This window comes from Paramormyrops kingsleyae, chromosome 24 (genome assembly GCF_048594095.1).
Source record: "Paramormyrops kingsleyae isolate MSU_618 chromosome 24, PKINGS_0.4, whole genome shotgun sequence".
In the NCBI taxonomy this organism is placed as follows: domain Eukaryota; kingdom Metazoa; phylum Chordata; class Actinopteri; order Osteoglossiformes; family Mormyridae; genus Paramormyrops; species Paramormyrops kingsleyae.
The window spans coordinates 6,714,266-6,730,069 of NC_132820.1; the positions used below are offsets into that span (position 1 = coordinate 6,714,266).

The following is a 15,804-nucleotide window of genomic DNA, read 5'->3' on the forward strand; positions in this document are numbered from 1 at the left end:
TTGTGACACAAGTCATAAAGCACCTGTTTTATTGGTGAAAACCAGAGATTATGCAAAAATTGCTTATCACCATCCAGGACCTCCGATCTATACACAGGATATGTATATTTTATATTTGCATTTTCTCCCGTTTGCAGTTTGTTCTTGAAGGCCATAAATACACACAGTAGTGCTATATGTACATCATGAACGGTCTTTGTTCATACGCATCGTTAGAGAATTCACTTGCAGATAAATTGTATATATTTCGTAGACTGTACTTGAGTAAAATTCCTAATTTCAGTAAGGACCCAGAGGAAGGGCCTTAAAGAAAATGAGGAAAACATTTTGGCAGTAAAACACAGCGTAAGAGACAGGGAGATGATGCCCGGCCTGTTTTGTCGTGGAAATTGCACTTCTAAAATCGAGTAGAACAGGAGACCCCCTAAGGTACCTTGTCAGAAATCCACATTTCCAACAGCTTTGGGAGACACCAACAGACCAGCACTAATATCTGCATTTAAAGAATGAATTTCAAACAGGGAGGAAAATGTGGGAAGAGGAATGAGCCGACCGCGTAGCATGCGGTATGTGGAATATCACACGAAGAACATGGCACAGAAAAATTCCAGGTTGAAAACAAATATTAAAGAAAATCAGACGTGTTACAGGTTGAAATACAGGGAGAAATCACTGAGGTCCATATGAATCCAGGAGAAACGGAAGAGGGGACTTTGGCACGTTGGATGGCATGCTGTGCTGGGGGTGGTTTGGGATGGTGACCAGGATGACGTGGCCTGGTCGTCACAGGCCTTTGTTGAAGTAAACCCTCTCTACCTCTGGGTAACTGGCCTTGATCTTCGCCTGGAGCTCAGGCTCCAAGCGGTTCACTGACATCGAGCTGGAGGACCCCACAGAAAAGAGAGCATTTTACCGAGCGCAGAGCGCAAAACTTCATGCTGAAATTATACTCGTGTTTGTGAAGAACCTGGAATCTATCCCAGCATTCACAGCAGAGCGTGTGCCCTGGACCAAATCCAGAGTCCATTATGGGGTGCATATGTACACAAGTGTGCGTGCATGCACACACACACACACACACACACACACACACAACAGGATTCAAATACTTGGTGTTGCATTATTTTTTTCCAAAGAGCATAAGAATATCTTATTCATTCTCCAGAATTTAACTCAAATACTACCATTACAAACTCTAAGCAGTTCAGTGTTCTAAAATATTGCCATTTTGAGTGTCTAAAAGTATAATTAGGCAATAGTAACCCCATTATATGCAGTAATCTCTGAAGCAGCTGTTTCATACAGAGAGAAGGAAAATGGTGGCAGATTCTACATGGACTACAACCCACCTCTTCTGTGGAAACAAGGCGCAGCAGAGCGGAGTGGCGAACACCAGGCTGGAAACACAGGGTACAAACTTCAGATTATATGAATTCAAATGCAGATTATTAAATGCGGGAAATGTTGACTCTGCTTCAAACCGTCCCTTTGCTGGCCAACAGAAACGTACAAGGGAACAAGCCGGAGAGAAAGCAAAAATGTGAGTAAAATATAAGGAACCTGAATGTGGTGAGCAGACAGGAAGTGGAGCAGTGGGACCGGATCGCAGTGATTTCGCATCACCATGGCGACGGGTCGCCAGAAGCCAGCAAACAGGAACTTCTGATGAGACCCAGCTGGTCCTGATTGGACTGATTTATCTCAGCCGTCATAAGAGTCAACGAGGTGAAGTGTGGGAGATTATTCATGTATGGGGTTGTTGCATGTGACACTTTAGATAAGTTAGTTTTTTTTTCAGATAACTGAGAAGGGTCCCCTTTTATTTCATGCCGACCAGAAGTGTTTTATATGATCTGTGCTGCTGACTCACTATTGTGGCAAATCGCCGCCGTGCAACAGCACGGAATCGTGGGGGTAACTTTTACCCTTTACTGTTCAGTGAGCACCGTGGTAAGGTTGCAGTATGTAATTATTTGCCAGCATAATAAAACAGACCAGGTACATCTTTCCAAGAAGTGAATGACACTCTTTATCAGATGGTGCGTGGACTACAGGGTATCAAGGAGAAGAGGAAAAAATATATATTATATTATATTATATTATTATATTATATTATACCAATAAGACTACCTTTATAAAGGATTTAGGAATTGTTTATAAGCAGGTTATTAATAACCTGCTTTAAATAGGTTGTAGAACTTTGTAAATCATTAATGGACAATTTTAAACAAGCTATAACAGTTTTCATTTCATTAATGAGTTACTACCATTTAAAAATGGCAAAAGGGGAACCTTATTTTACAGCAGTAGCAAGGAACCTAACAGCACTTACCAGATCCCTACCAGTCCCACTTGAATGGGTGCACTCATCCACGGAAACCTCTGTAAAAGAGTTGAGGTAAAAAAAACAGATACACACTGCGTATACACGCCATAGATAACTGGCACAGTCACACGCGTGACGCTGGTCACGTGTTAATCCACAGACACGCCAGGCTTCCGTGTCCATATATGTTCATAAGTTTGAATGTTTTGTAGTTGAAGATCGACACTTCAAGTAATAAAGGAAAATGGCAGAACGTGATCAGGAGTAGAAATATGCAATTCCAGAAGAGAATAGACACAAGTACATTTACAACAGCAAATGTTCTCATATCTTGTAACGGCGAGATACTGCTGAATATCCCAGACAGATAAATGTTACTCTTGGAAAAACAATGAATTGTAATAAATTTCTTAGATTTAGGTGAATCCTTTTATACATGCACGTTAATGATTGTACTGTTGTTTTAACATGCTGCGATCGCACTGCCAGATAGATATTTGATTCCACAAAGAAATAACGAGGTGAACCATAGTGGAACACGCAGAATGATTACTGAAGGCCGCCACTTCGTAACTGAAATACGGATGTATCGTGCATTATGCTTTACTTGGTGTTTTTTTTTTGTAAATTTTAGTTGGGTAAGTGTAATCTTTCTATTGTATTACTGATTATGAATTTTTAATTTTCTATACTGATGTCAGAATTTTTACTGTATTCATTTTACAAGATTTTTTGTTGTCACAATTTGAAAACCTAGATTCATTTCCTATTGCATCATGTTGATTAAGAATAAACAAGATCAGCCTTTACCTTTAGAAATGCTCTTTTTTCAAGGGTGTTCATCAAGAATGGCGGAATAGCTGATAAGACAAAAGAGCTCGGGTTTAGAAACTTGTGCTGCCCCTTCAGTCGAGATTATAATTCGACTAAAAAAAGAGGCTTTTGGAGGAATACCGACCCATTCCTGGGGAGGCCATGAGGATTCGGGACACCACCACCTGTGAGATGGCTTGCTGGGCGGCCTTTTTAGACTCCCCTAACCTGTTTCCATTCTCATCCGTTATTGGAATACCGTGTTTAAGTTCTCTGGAAAAGACGGGCATTGAATTCAAGACAATCCTTACATAAATATCCCAAGACACATACCTTTGATCCTTTATCAAAATTTCATTAATCAAAAGCTACACAGGAAGCTTATCCACCCCTCCCGCCCCATAAGGTACCTGGCCGTAGCTATAAACTTTACCTTTGCCTCATCAATGGGATATTGATGCAGTTTGCAGCAGCTACGGCAGCAAATGGAACAAATCTGCCTATAAGTGGTGAGACATGCTGTGTAAGGAAAGGAAGATATTAAACTTACAATAAAAAAAAACACCGAACACAACTGCAGCAGTGAATTGGAACAGAAGAAAATTGTTCAACACATATTACAGTATATACGGTATTATGTTACCTATATTTGCGTACCGCTGTCCAGCAATTTGTACGATACCCAAACAGCCGTTAAAGAATAAATCGTGTGCGATTAAAGGGAAAACGAATGAAATTACGAGTGAAATGGGTGCGGAGGGTTAAGCGCAGACGCCGTCTGACAGCGACGTGGAGAGGCTAGGATGACGTTACGTGCGCGGATACCTTGGTTAGTGCGTTTAGCGCTAAAGCTGTAGCGACGGCGCCTGTGGTGGCGGACACATACGCGGTACCGAGCTGACTGCAAATGAGAAACCCAGAATTAACTTCAGCATGCACAAGGCTGCACACGTACAAGCACTCAGATTACAGGGTTACGCGGGAAAGCAGTAACAAAATAAAACACAGTGGCGCTAAGCAGCAGTAGCGCCCCCTACCTGACGGTTATAGGGGCATCGCCACTTCTGTTGGTGTAATTGACTATTGCGTTGAAAGACTGATTGATCCATTGCCAGAAGACGACTGCTGGAGTTGACCTGGGGGGGGGGGGGTGGACAGGAAGTGACATTTAATAAACATGCTAAGTAACATCATGAAAGTCAACTTGAATATCCTCATTCCTGTAAAAGCAAAGGGGAGTGGTCTGGTTCACCGGTTCATACATTTACTTGATTCTATGTTTCATTAATAAACGTGTAATTAAATGCTCACTTATAGAAGGTCATCATGCATCCTGTGATGGTCATGTTCATGGGAACCTGCGCAGACATCCGACCAATCAGGATCATCTTCTCCCCCGTGTCCGGGTGAAAGGCGGAGTCATAGATGTACTTTGCCCTCCACAGCGCATCTTCTGTGAGTTCTGGAGACACGATTCCTTGCCTTCAAATTAGGGAAAAACAGCAACATGATGATAGGTTCAGGCACCAGCATTAAACATTGAAAAACTGAATTAACAGCCTCAGGTGTGGAGAATCGACCTTCGGGATCCAAACCTGTAATCCTGAATGATTTGTCGCGCTGACTCCAGCTGTTCCGTGGATAACAGGATATTTCGGGGGTCAGTGACAGTGAAGAAATGCTTGGCTCTCCCAATGAATGTCCCTTGATCCCATCGTGGTTCCTTGATATTAATGTCTGTGCTGAGCTCTGTACTCATGATGATCTGGACAAGAGACAGAGAATATAAGAATGACACAAGTACAAGCATGCCTGTATCTCCCATTGAGAACGTCGAGGTCATGTCCACGGTATTTTTCTGCGGCTCCAATAACCACAATCCTTTGCAGGACATGTCGAAGGAAGGGCTAAAACGAACACTTTTGACCTCGATTTTTAAAATCCTGACTAGGCCCTGAGTTTAAGCGCTAACAAGTTATTAGAAATAAAGTAATCAAAGCTGAAAGACTTTGCAAAGCTTTCCCATTCAATAAGAATTCAACCCAATTGTTTTAGTAACACCAAAATATTGATGCCTGTGGATTTAGAATGTGATGTCATACAAGTTCCTGTAGGTGTAATGGCCAGATGTCCCAATACTTTTGTCCATATAGGGTATATGAAATGTACATAAAGTACATTTAAAAGCAATGCTATTGGCTTATGCTTCATGCAGATAACTTTCCCCACGAAAATTAACAATTTGTACAGAACAGAAAACACTGAACACTGTAAATCGGTAACCAGGTGTGCACAGTGCAGGCAGTACATGCAAAACGACATTCGGGCGAAGGTTCCTCGCTGATCATTAATTTAACGCAGTGAACTAAACATTACAGGTTAATTTTCCATGGGAAAATATTATAAATTATGTTTTTAACTACATTTTTAATGTGATACATACAGAAACGTTAAACTTAAAATCCTCCTTTATACACGACCCTCTCGATTACACCTCGTAGATATCCACAGTAAACCATATTCTCATATTATCAATTAAGAGGTTATGTGCTTTGGTACGTTTATTGAAACGATTTGAATCAATAATGGACGGGGTTCAAAAATGACACACAGAACACTGCATTTGACTTTTGAGGTGTGCTGAAAGCCCGATGGCTTTGGGATCCCAATCTTATTTGCAGATATTATGAGATTTGCCCGTCCGCATGGCGTTTAGTCGGATCTCTGTCTCCCCCCCAGCAGCCATCTTCCGGCGTAACCACGCAAACTGATTTCATCATGCATCGTGAAAGGTATCTATAGTTATTTATCAGCGTTATTCGATTTATTTGCGCGAATTGCGCCAGCGTGGCCTCTGCAAATGAATATGTGAGGTGAGATACCGACGGAGCCCCCTTAAATCGCGGAGCTCCCTTAACGCAGACCTCATAGACATCGTGCATCTGTCCTTTGAGCCTTGACGCACAGATGTGCTGCCTGGTCACTTAGTATAACATTAATTATTATTTCTTACAAAAAGGAAAAAGCCACGGGGTTTATTGAACAGAACAGAGAAGTGACAAATATAGCAATTAATGCATGTGATTTGTTTCTTCCATAAAGAAGATTTCAAAGTGTATTTCCGTGTTGTAAAATTACAGATTTTTAAAATGATAGCATGCAGATACGCGGTATAACCGCTGTGCGTGTGACTAAAATAATACATATTTATATAATACACATTTGCATAGTTAAAAACCATGATGAGGTCTAGACTTTAAACCACCTGACTGTAATGCAGTATTACTGTCCAGTCATTAGAAGCTGCTAACACGGCTAGTGTGGTCAGTCTACAAACAGAATCACAAGATCAGACGTGTCTATTTTTACTTCGATATGTATGGACATGTTTACGGGAATAAACAGCCTATCCGACGTACAGGCATAGCATATCCAGCTGGATCATCACACGCAAACAGGTATCATGGAGATCCCGATCTACCGCTGCCACATCCTCACTGTGCACATCAGTCACATGACCACGGCACCAGCTCCCGCACGTCTAGTCCCGGGGACCCATTACTGACAGCGGATCACGAAACAGCACCGATACCTTAATTCAATTAACCTACCAATTTGAAAGACAGAGAGAGTCAGGCGGGGTCCGATCGGTTGCGCCTCGCTGCTTCTTCCGTTCGCACCAAATAGCAGCCGCTTCGCTTCTGCCAATTTCAAAGTCGACTTCCGGTTTTTAGTGAGCCGATAGTTTCAAAATAACAGTCGCTACTGGAAGAGTCATTTAAACAGTAACATTCCCGACGGAGATTCGGATCCAATGGGCACTTGGATTGTTTCCGCGAAATAAAATACGACAAAATAACGAATAAAGTTTTAAATCCAGTTAAGATTTATTTTTCTTTAAAATTCATTCTCAAACTGAAGATTTCGTAAGACTGTGATTACAGTTTGTCCTTTTGTCCTATTTATTTCTGTTACCTTTGTACTGTGCCATCTGGCACGGCCTCTGTGGGCTGATAAGTATGCCAGCCAGCAATATTTATCGTGGGAACCCCCCTGCCCCCAACACTCCAGGAGGTGGGAAAAATTTATGTGGGGCCTTGGGGGACCCCAAAATCCAGGGCCAATCTTTAATCCCAGTACAGCCCTGAACACACACAAAGATTGATAAGGCTATTGCATGGCATGTTCATGTTTTGGTGGAGGAATGACAGGCAGGGGCCAATCAGAAACACTAGTCATTGTTGTTTTGGTTACCTAGCAATGCCAGGACGGACCTCAGGTCTGCCTTAACCTGAATGTAAGACATTTCATACCATCGGTTACAAAAAAGACACTTTATTGGTGATATTTCATGTCACATAATCTTCCAAGCAGTCAAATAACTACTGGATGACTGATAGCAAGGCTTAGAAGCCATTAACTCAAACCACCACATGTGGCAATACGGTTTTTAAGTCATAAAGAAGCACAATAGAGTAAGTGAACAAATATCGTTGTGTGTGAACATGGAGTGCAGATAATTGTCAGGTGGCAATAAGCCCATTGTGTCAGCATTTAGTCATTGGAGACTTATCATTGCGGGCTGATTTGGAAATTCTATGGGCAGGGTAAACCAGCAAGACATGAACTGGATTAAGGGTTTCAGTCAGACTTAGATAATCCACACCTCCTCTTGAATTCCTGCCCTCGTTCTCGGATCCATCTGTTCGAAACTGAAATCAGGGCGAAAATTTGGTCATGTCATTGATATACTTATCCTTGCAATTATTTTCAGGTTAATTTTCATGTTTCATGGTGACTGTGAGGGAGTGATGTCAGATCACTCCTGTCTGTTGGAATCTCACCCCACTTGCTACCCATGAGGACCGGACAAGCTGCATGAAGGGTTCGTTTATCGGTCTGTCCGTTTCTTAAAAGATTGTACCAGAACACAGCAGATCCCTGTTAAAACCGAGATGTCTTTTGTATAGTAAGTGATTCTGCACAGGGAGGTGTTTCAATGAAGGCCTTTCAGCACAGCGACTTACCTTCTTAGGTTTCAGAGCAGCCCCTATTAGAGGAAATACGGTGGCACCTCCCATTTCGACATCACTCATCTGGGAGGAAACAAACAGGTCTAAGATGTATTAAAAATCTGCATCGAACAATAACTAATAATGATTCAACTTGATACTGTACCGCTTAAAGGGAAACTACTTACATAAATTAAGACTGTGGCAATCCGATCTCCAGATGCCATAAATTCTGTGTCATTAGGCAACTATGAAGAAGGAGATTCTGGATATTAAAATCACTGACACGGCCTCTCAGGAATATCTCAGGTGTTCATGTCAGCCATTTATACATTTATGGGATATCAGCACCGTCTCCTGTACCTTCGAATCATAGTGTGGTTCATATTGGCCTCCAATTCCATAATTTGCAACCTAAAGAGTAAACAATTAAAGGAATGAGGGTCAGATTTAGCTTCCATGTGTATCTTTTACTTGACTGTCAATCCCCAATGTCTCCATCAGTGGCTGACCTGAAGAATCTCTGCTGTTTCCATATCCAGGCCAGTGGCATCCGCTATCTTCTGACTGATACGGGCAACCACACTGTCATCCTCTTCCGATAGCCATGCACTAAGAATACAATGAGGATGAATGCCCATCTGCCCATTTTCCATAACGGCGTATTGGGTACAGGCTCACGTTGGGGCCTGGAGCCCATCCCAGGAATTAACGGGCACCAGGCAGGGTGACACCCTGGGCTGCAGGCCAGTCCATCGCAGGGCACACGCTCACACTCTCGCTATCACACACTGCAGGCCATTTAGAGAAGCAGATTCAACCAACTTCATCTTTCAAATGCAGAAAGAGACCGAACAACGCAAGCTCTACTTACAGAGCGGAGGCAGGATTCAAACCCCTAACCCTGAAGGTGAGAGGTGATGTGATGACACAGTGCTGCGCAAAAAGGCAGCTTAAAAATAAACATATAATGGGATGAATTTTAAGGCAGTGATGATACATTAGAGCTAAACTAGAATAAAGGTCCCAGTTCCTGTTGTGTGGTGTGAATGTGACACGAAAGTGGCCGGGAACTACAAAAGTTCACGGTCAAGACGGCCCAGGAACTTCAGTTCCAGAACTTTGGTGTGAAAGTGTCCATTGTAATGAGAAAGGTACAATGTTAATTGTGTAACTTTTCATTGTCACAGAAAAGTGTGATTACCAAACTCCAGTTATGTTGCTTTTCTGATTTGCTCAATTTTAGAGTATTCATTGCTCAATTATGTCAATTTCTCCATCTTTCTTTTCTAATGTAAAGGTGAACATAGAAAATACAGAAGTTTGACAAGGCCGACGGGACTGACTGATTTTTTTCCATATAATCCTGCAATGTAAAAATGCACCTTTATTTAGACAAAATTATGAAAATAAATCAGTTTTATGAAACACACCTTTCCAGAAAGAGAGAAATACCTTTTTGAAACACGAACTTCAGAAGCATGTCCCTTCCCAGTTTCTTTGTCCAAAACCATAGCTCTTTGAAGCTTTGCTCAAAAATAATGAATTTAGATATATTTATTATTACATATATAACATTTATCACAATTTCTTGGGCAGAATGATTTGGCGTGCTATAAAAATTCAAGTCAAAAGTTTCTAAATAATTCACATAAAAAATACACTGCCAAACTGTCAATACCAACCTTTAATCTGGAAATGTTTTTTATGATGTCAATTTCCATGTCAGATAAAAAGTCATGATATCTAATGATTTGGGGATGGGCCCATTCTTCCTCCTCCTTAAGTGGGGCATAGATGAGCCGTGGGTTCCCTCCTCCTGTGCTGTATCTGCAGGACAGCGCCCTCTGTCTCCTGGAGGTCTGTTTTTTTTTTTTTTTTTAAAAGAAGAAGGTGTACACACACAATGTTAACATAACGCAAAAAACCTCAGTTACTTTAATGGAATTTTTAATGAATAACATCAAGGTGACTTTCCAATTGTTTGCCGTCACCCCTGCAGAGAGCCTCATATCTGATTTTGTTGTCACTTGGCATAAAAATGTCGAAGTCGGCGTAGTACAGAGCACTGAGCCATGTCTGAACAGTGTCTCTCAATTTTTGGTAGTAGGCCGATTGGTACGGTATGATGTCATCGCTGAGATCTGCGGAGGAGAAGTAAAGGGAAGGGGGTCACACAGAAAAGTAAAATACAGGGAATATAGAGAAGCGACTTTCTGCTTTTACGCACCAAAGATCTGGAACAACATGCCCTTGGACATGCATCAGGGTTTTAGATAGTTTACATTATGGTATATTCATGTATTTTTGTTCATACTTTCACCTTACTTTAATATGATTTCTTAATGCTTGATTGTGTTCTTATCTTTGTTACTATTTGTCTTGATTCTATTTTGTTTTTATTTTCATCCTTTTTGTTTTTATTTGTTATTTGCACTTTATATAAAGTATAAATATATTAAGCACTTTAAGCTGCATTCAGATGAAAGCTGTTATAAGTAGTAAAGTCACACACGCATTGGTAGCTACTGGAGAAAGTTACGATCTGAACACCAACCCAGGTTCAGCAGGTCTTTTGTCAGCTGAACAGCAAGAGGAACTTCCATCTGAAAGGCAAAGGGTGCCAGGAACTGAAGCACCTCCATTTGGGAAACTCCTGCTGCTTTTTCCTCTTCCAGCTGTCTGTCAGCGTCTTGCATCCACAGAAGTGCGTAGTGGAACTTGTAGTTTTCATAAGCAACTCTGGCCATGTGGAAGGAGTCATCCGGGTCTAAGGATTCCTCAGCTACGTGGAATAACAAAAAAATCTTGAAGCTCAATCAGAAACCTCCAAGGACAACAAACAACATTCCAAAGCCATACTAAGCATTTCAATTGTATCTTTCCTGTAACTGGGTGTGGATAATCTCACCTGTAGGTGCTAGTGCTCTCATTTTCTCAGGGGGCAGCTTGTAAGTCTCCTGGAGCCTGAGCATTCCCAAAGCAACCCCATTTAAATCCTTCTCACTCGGGATCTGCTGTGACTTTGCAGACATCAAGCCCAGGAATTCTAAATCCCAGCCAACAGAAAGACACTCTCAAGACCACAGTACTGAGAGAAGCAATTTGCCATCAACAGAATGTTTACTACCACCTGAGTTATGTAAAGCTCCGCTCCAGTTAGGGCGACACATTCATACCCTTTGAAGGACTCGAATTAACCAGTTCCTCCACTTCGATCCATGCATTCATCAGTCTCCTCACAAACTTGTATGCCGTCACGGGATTACTCATGTACGTTTCGGGATGTGAAGGGACACTCTTACCGATGTCCTCAAACATCCGAAGGCATCTGTCAGGAACAGAGATAGAAAATGATTTTCAGCGTGAAATGAGCATTGAAAGATAAACACAATGAATGTTGGACTGAAAGTACCTCTTTAATTTCTCGATATGTACTTCCTCCGCTGTGATGTAATCCTGCAAGGAGGAGACGAGCTCTCTTTGTGTAACAAGGAGTCCAGTCATGTGTTCTGCCAACACACAGGAACATTGAGGTGAGCTCATTTTGTAGGCTTGTTACAAATGTCTACAAAACCATAAACTATAACATTACCATGTTACATTTTACAGTTACACTTGCACATTATACCATTACAATGCGTAAAACACAAGCCTAAACTTATTACAAAATGTGTACCCTGTAATGTGCTGTAACAGAGTGATGAAATCCCTGTGTAAAATATACAAATGAGATAATCCTCATTCCTGTAAAACACTTATTAATAGGATTAAAAATAATTGAAATGCACATTGGTGAGACTTTTTAAGGACTTATATTACCCAAAGTGGTGCAGCTGTGGATGTATTTCATACTTAATTATTGATTATTGATTATTGACTGGTCCCTCTCCCAAACTCATAATACTGTGGACTAATTCCAAATGATCATTTTGTTGTAGTTAATTTGCATAAACAACATGTCTAACTGTATACAAGGGAATGATATTTGCTTCACCTTCCAGTTACAGTAAATTAATGGTTTTAATGATACAGATATTTCATTTATTTCCCGTCCTTTCCTACATTCATCCTAGCTTCATATGACATGCTATCCATCCATCCCTTTTCTGAAGCTGTTTGTCCTATTCAGGGATGCGGGGGGTCAAATTATAATCTAACAGCACGTACACTGACTAAACAACAACAATTCCCTAGTCTCGGTCTTCCTCTTCTGTTAGCTTTGCCGTGTTCCTTCAAGCAATTGAAATGTGAAAATAAAATTGCTCTGGAGTTCCAATATAACCACATAAACCAAATCAGTCAGCAATTGCAAACCGTCATACTCTCATCCATTGTGAGCTAATTAACATAACGCTCTGTTTTTCTTTGACGAAACGGACACGCCGCCATACAGTATTCCGACACTGCATTACCACCAACAACCAGAGGGGGTGCTGAAGCACTGTCAGCGCCGCTACCTCCATCGCTACAGCACAGAATGAACAACAATAGTGCAATAATGCAATGTTACAGAAAAACAGTGTAATAGTAGTAATAAAATAATAAGCATAATAATAAGCATAATTATCATTTAAAAAATAATTAACTAATATTACCTATGGAGGAATAGAACTCTGTTCTAATGATACTGACTGCTGTGCTGATTAGGATAAATGAAATAATCAATTTATGTTCCATATTTGAAAATCAGGCTGCTGGCTTTCTTGAAGTCTTCAGAAGAACTGAACTCTCTCTTGGATAAATAATGGTCTCTCTTATAGTGATGCAGAAAGCACGCTCACACGTCATAGTGATGGTGTCACGCCCAGCTGGTCCGATCCTCCTGCGTGATAAGCCGCCCTCGTGATTTCCCGACTTCTCGACTCTTGTTCCAGCTACCCGTGCCTGCGCGATGAATGACAGGTGGCCACATGGAGTGGCGCAGGAACAGGAGTGCCCTTTAAGGCAGGCAGCGAGCCGGTCACACTGTGGTGTAAGAGTGTGAATTACAGAGCGGGAGAACACGGGATAGACAGGGATTTAAGGCATCTAACTCAAAGTAACCACCAAAGTGAGATGAACAAAGTGGACAATGGCTCATTTTCAACAAGACTTTGAGGGTTAATGCTATTGCTCAAAACTTAAGGCAGTAAATCAAGTAAATATGGGTGTAAAGTGCATGATTCATTCTGCACTCGTCCTATTAGCAATATGTAGCATGAGGATAATGATTTGGCAACCGTGGATACTGAGTGCAGGACAGTGTCGTGGTTAAGACATGTTAGACATGCTGAAAAGTCTGCCTGGTCTTGCTTACTTGCTTTGGGGTCTTGTTTTTTTGTACCTTCGATTACGCTTTATTTTAATTTCTCCAGCTGTATAAAACATTTAAAAACTGGTTTCTTTAGATAGAAGCATCAGCTAGGCAGCAATGGGAAAAAAAAAAGTCTCTTGTGATGAAGTGTCTAGATTCAGTTTGCAGACTGGAGACCGCAACAGATTAAAGATGCAGGAAATGCCTTGATTCGAACCCGCAGAACTCTCACAATGTACTGAATAATTATCAAGAAAATAGACAATATAACTGATGAAGAAGCTACACTATATTTAGTCTAAAAGGAGTGTTTTTCAGCCATGACTAAAACCAAGTACTAAATGTACTAAGTTTGATTTAAACTCAGTATCAGTTTTGTTTAATCCTAATCTGTGGAAAATGTATTGTTTCCAAATAGTTTTCTTACAAGACATTAACATGTAAACTATGTAAAGAATGATAATGAATGATCCAAAACGCCACGTCACTCTGAATGTCTTCATGCTACATGACAGTCCATGGCATCCAGAGGCATATATCTGGCCTGACCTCACATTAAACATTAACATCAAACAAGCTTGAGATCTTCACTCTGCTGCTCTTTTGTGAATGAGTCTGCAGCAGAAGATCAGCCTTCTGCGGACTTGCCTCCCTGTAAACCGTTTTAACTCTTCATCGAATCAAATAGATTTTCTGGCAACACGTGGCTGTTTACGATTAAATGTGCGACGCTTAATTGGTGGATATAAAATGGAAACTCGGGCAGAATCCTTAACAAGAATTTCATCATCGCACATGGAAATGTTCAGATTAACCTTATCCCTCAGTCTCAGCATGCAGAGCCTGTCTGAACACACCTCAGATCTGCCGCAAACAGGCACACTCTGGGTTTGCCTGCGGATGTATACATAGCTCTGGAAAAAATTAAGAGACCACTCTCTGCGAGCCAGGCTGCTTTCAGCCTCAAACTTTCTAAGACAGCATAATACAAGAACAAGGTGAAGCAGGAGATACTGGGAATGACCAGAAACCAGTCAAGTAAAAGGGCGGAAGCGGCATTCTAATGCCAGAGATGACCGTCAACTTATCTGACATGGATCGGAGGATGACGTCAAGTGACCTTCAAAAGGAATGAGAAACATTAAGTGCAGGTGAAGTGCACTGCTAAGACAGTTGGTATCAGGCTCCTAGAAGCAGGATTGAAGACCTGCCACTTTTCTCTGGCAACAATCACAGAAGGGCAGTGAATGGCTCAGAAGGCTATAAGTCTCTATGCTTGTGATCAACAGATTAATAGACCAGTTTGAGCCCCGTCCTCAGCAGAACAACAACAACAACAACAAATTTATTTTTGTATAGCGCATTATCACAACATTACATTGTCCCAAAGCACTTTACAGCATCCCCACCCACAGTCACATGTCTGTAGGCCCTTGATCAAGGCCCATAACCCCCAGCTCCAGGGGCACCGCATGTTAGCTGATCCCACACTGTCACCCTCAAGCTGACAAAGAGAAGCATTCCAGCGTATCTGTCCTTGTGCAAATGGCAAATAGGTCATGTTTGTTTTTTGTTGTGTTTATTTAAGCGAGGAAGAAGCCCTTCAGCAATGAGAAGCAGGGAAGCCAGACTGTAGTGTCCCATAGGCCCATAACTTGAGAAATGTGGTTTCTTCCAGAGCTGTGTGTGTATATTTTTTATATACAGTGGTACCTTGGCTCACGAACTTAATTCGTTCCAGGACTCAGTTCATGACCCAAAAAGTTCGCGACCTGAATCAATTTTTCCCTTTTAAAATAATGTAAATACAAATAATTCGTTCAAACCTCAGAAACACTGAACTTTTTCAATTTTATTAGTTTTTTTCTGTGACCAAGAATATAGACTTAAATTAAAATAACCTTAATTATACACAAATAATGCTAAATTAAATAAAACAGTACAACTGAGCATAGGCTTGTTGGCGGGCTGGTTGCTCGAATGACGCCAAGACATGGAAAAGAACTACAAAAAAACGAAACAATTAACATTAAGTACCAGTCAAAAACAATACAGTAATTTCGAAAATGTGTTTTTTTAATACTGTACATTATTATCATATGTCTAAATCTTTTATGTACATTTCGTGATGCGACACACTGTATGGCGATGAACTTCTTTGTTTGTACTGTAAACAAACTATAGGCATGTCACGATGCACGGAGCGGGGAAACAGGAGCTGGAATCCAGGAAGTCAAGGATCACGGGGATTATTCTGGATCGTACACAGGGAAACACGCAAGAACGTTGAATGACATTACAATTACCGGACTGGGCAAACAAACTGAAACACAGACATAAATACACAGGACTAATGA

General features: G+C 41.1%; 2 protein-coding genes across 3 annotated transcripts; both read right to left on the reverse strand.

Annotated features, from left to right (window-relative positions):
• On the reverse strand, positions 1–6,922 carry LOC111839517 (sideroflexin-1). The gene is made up of 11 exons (XM_023803489.2): positions 6,751–6,922; positions 4,735–4,904; positions 4,451–4,621; positions 4,177–4,275; positions 3,965–4,040; positions 3,573–3,658; positions 3,285–3,412; positions 3,137–3,186; positions 2,333–2,382; positions 1,350–1,397; positions 1–880 (listed from the first exon to the last, which is right to left on the reverse strand). The coding sequence occupies exons 2-11, from the start codon at positions 4,896–4,898 to the stop codon at positions 784–786; spliced, it is 969 nt and encodes a 322-aa protein (XP_023659257.1). The 5' UTR covers positions 4,899–4,904; positions 6,751–6,922; the 3' UTR covers positions 1–783.
• An 82-nt stretch (positions 6,923–7,004) lies between these two features.
• LOC111839515 (prolyl 4-hydroxylase subunit alpha-2-like) lies at positions 7,005–12,881 on the reverse strand. 2 transcript variants are annotated; one of them, XM_072706494.1, is made up of 15 exons: positions 12,750–12,881; positions 11,567–11,663; positions 11,331–11,482; positions 11,063–11,200; positions 10,709–10,936; positions 10,129–10,295; positions 9,837–10,013; positions 9,607–9,677; positions 8,664–8,763; positions 8,515–8,565; positions 8,340–8,399; positions 8,167–8,235; positions 7,984–8,080; positions 7,742–7,851; positions 7,005–7,349 (listed from the first exon to the last, which is right to left on the reverse strand). In XM_072706494.1, the coding sequence occupies exons 1-14, from the start codon at positions 12,829–12,831 to the stop codon at positions 7,781–7,783; spliced, it is 1,560 nt and encodes a 519-aa protein (XP_072562595.1). In that variant the 5' UTR covers positions 12,832–12,881; the 3' UTR covers positions 7,005–7,349; positions 7,742–7,780. The 2 variants fall into 2 exon arrangements, with proteins under 2 accessions (XP_072562595.1, XP_023659254.2); XM_023803486.2 differs by having other exon boundaries at positions 7,005–7,851.
• Between the last annotated feature and the right edge of the window lie 2,923 nt (positions 12,882–15,804).

Excerpts from the sequence above, each read along its gene's own strand:
- LOC111839517 (XM_023803489.2), bottom strand. The coding sequence starts at position 4,898 with ATGAGTACAGAGCTCAGCACAGACATTAATATCAAGGAACCACGATGG. Across the intron at positions 4,622-4,734 it reads CAAATCATTCAGGATTACAG|GCAAGGAATCGTGTCTCCAG; the intron begins GTTTGGATCCCG and ends CCTAATTTGAAG. Across the intron at positions 4,276-4,450 it reads TGCATGATGACCTTCTATAA|GTCAACTCCAGCAGTCGTCT; the intron begins GTGAGCATTTAA and ends CCCCCCCCCCAG.
- LOC111839515 (XM_072706494.1), bottom strand. The coding sequence starts at position 12,831 with ATGGAACATAAATTGATTATTTCATTTATCCTAATCAGCACAGCAGTC. Across the intron at positions 8,764-9,606 it reads GAAGTTCGTGTTTCAAAAAG|TGCATGGCTATCGGAAGAGG; the intron begins GTATTTCTCTCT and ends TTGTATTCTTAG. Across the intron at positions 8,236-8,339 it reads TTGCCACAGTCTTAATTTAT|ATGAGTGATGTCGAAATGGG; the intron begins GTAAGTAGTTTC and ends GTTTCCTCCCAG.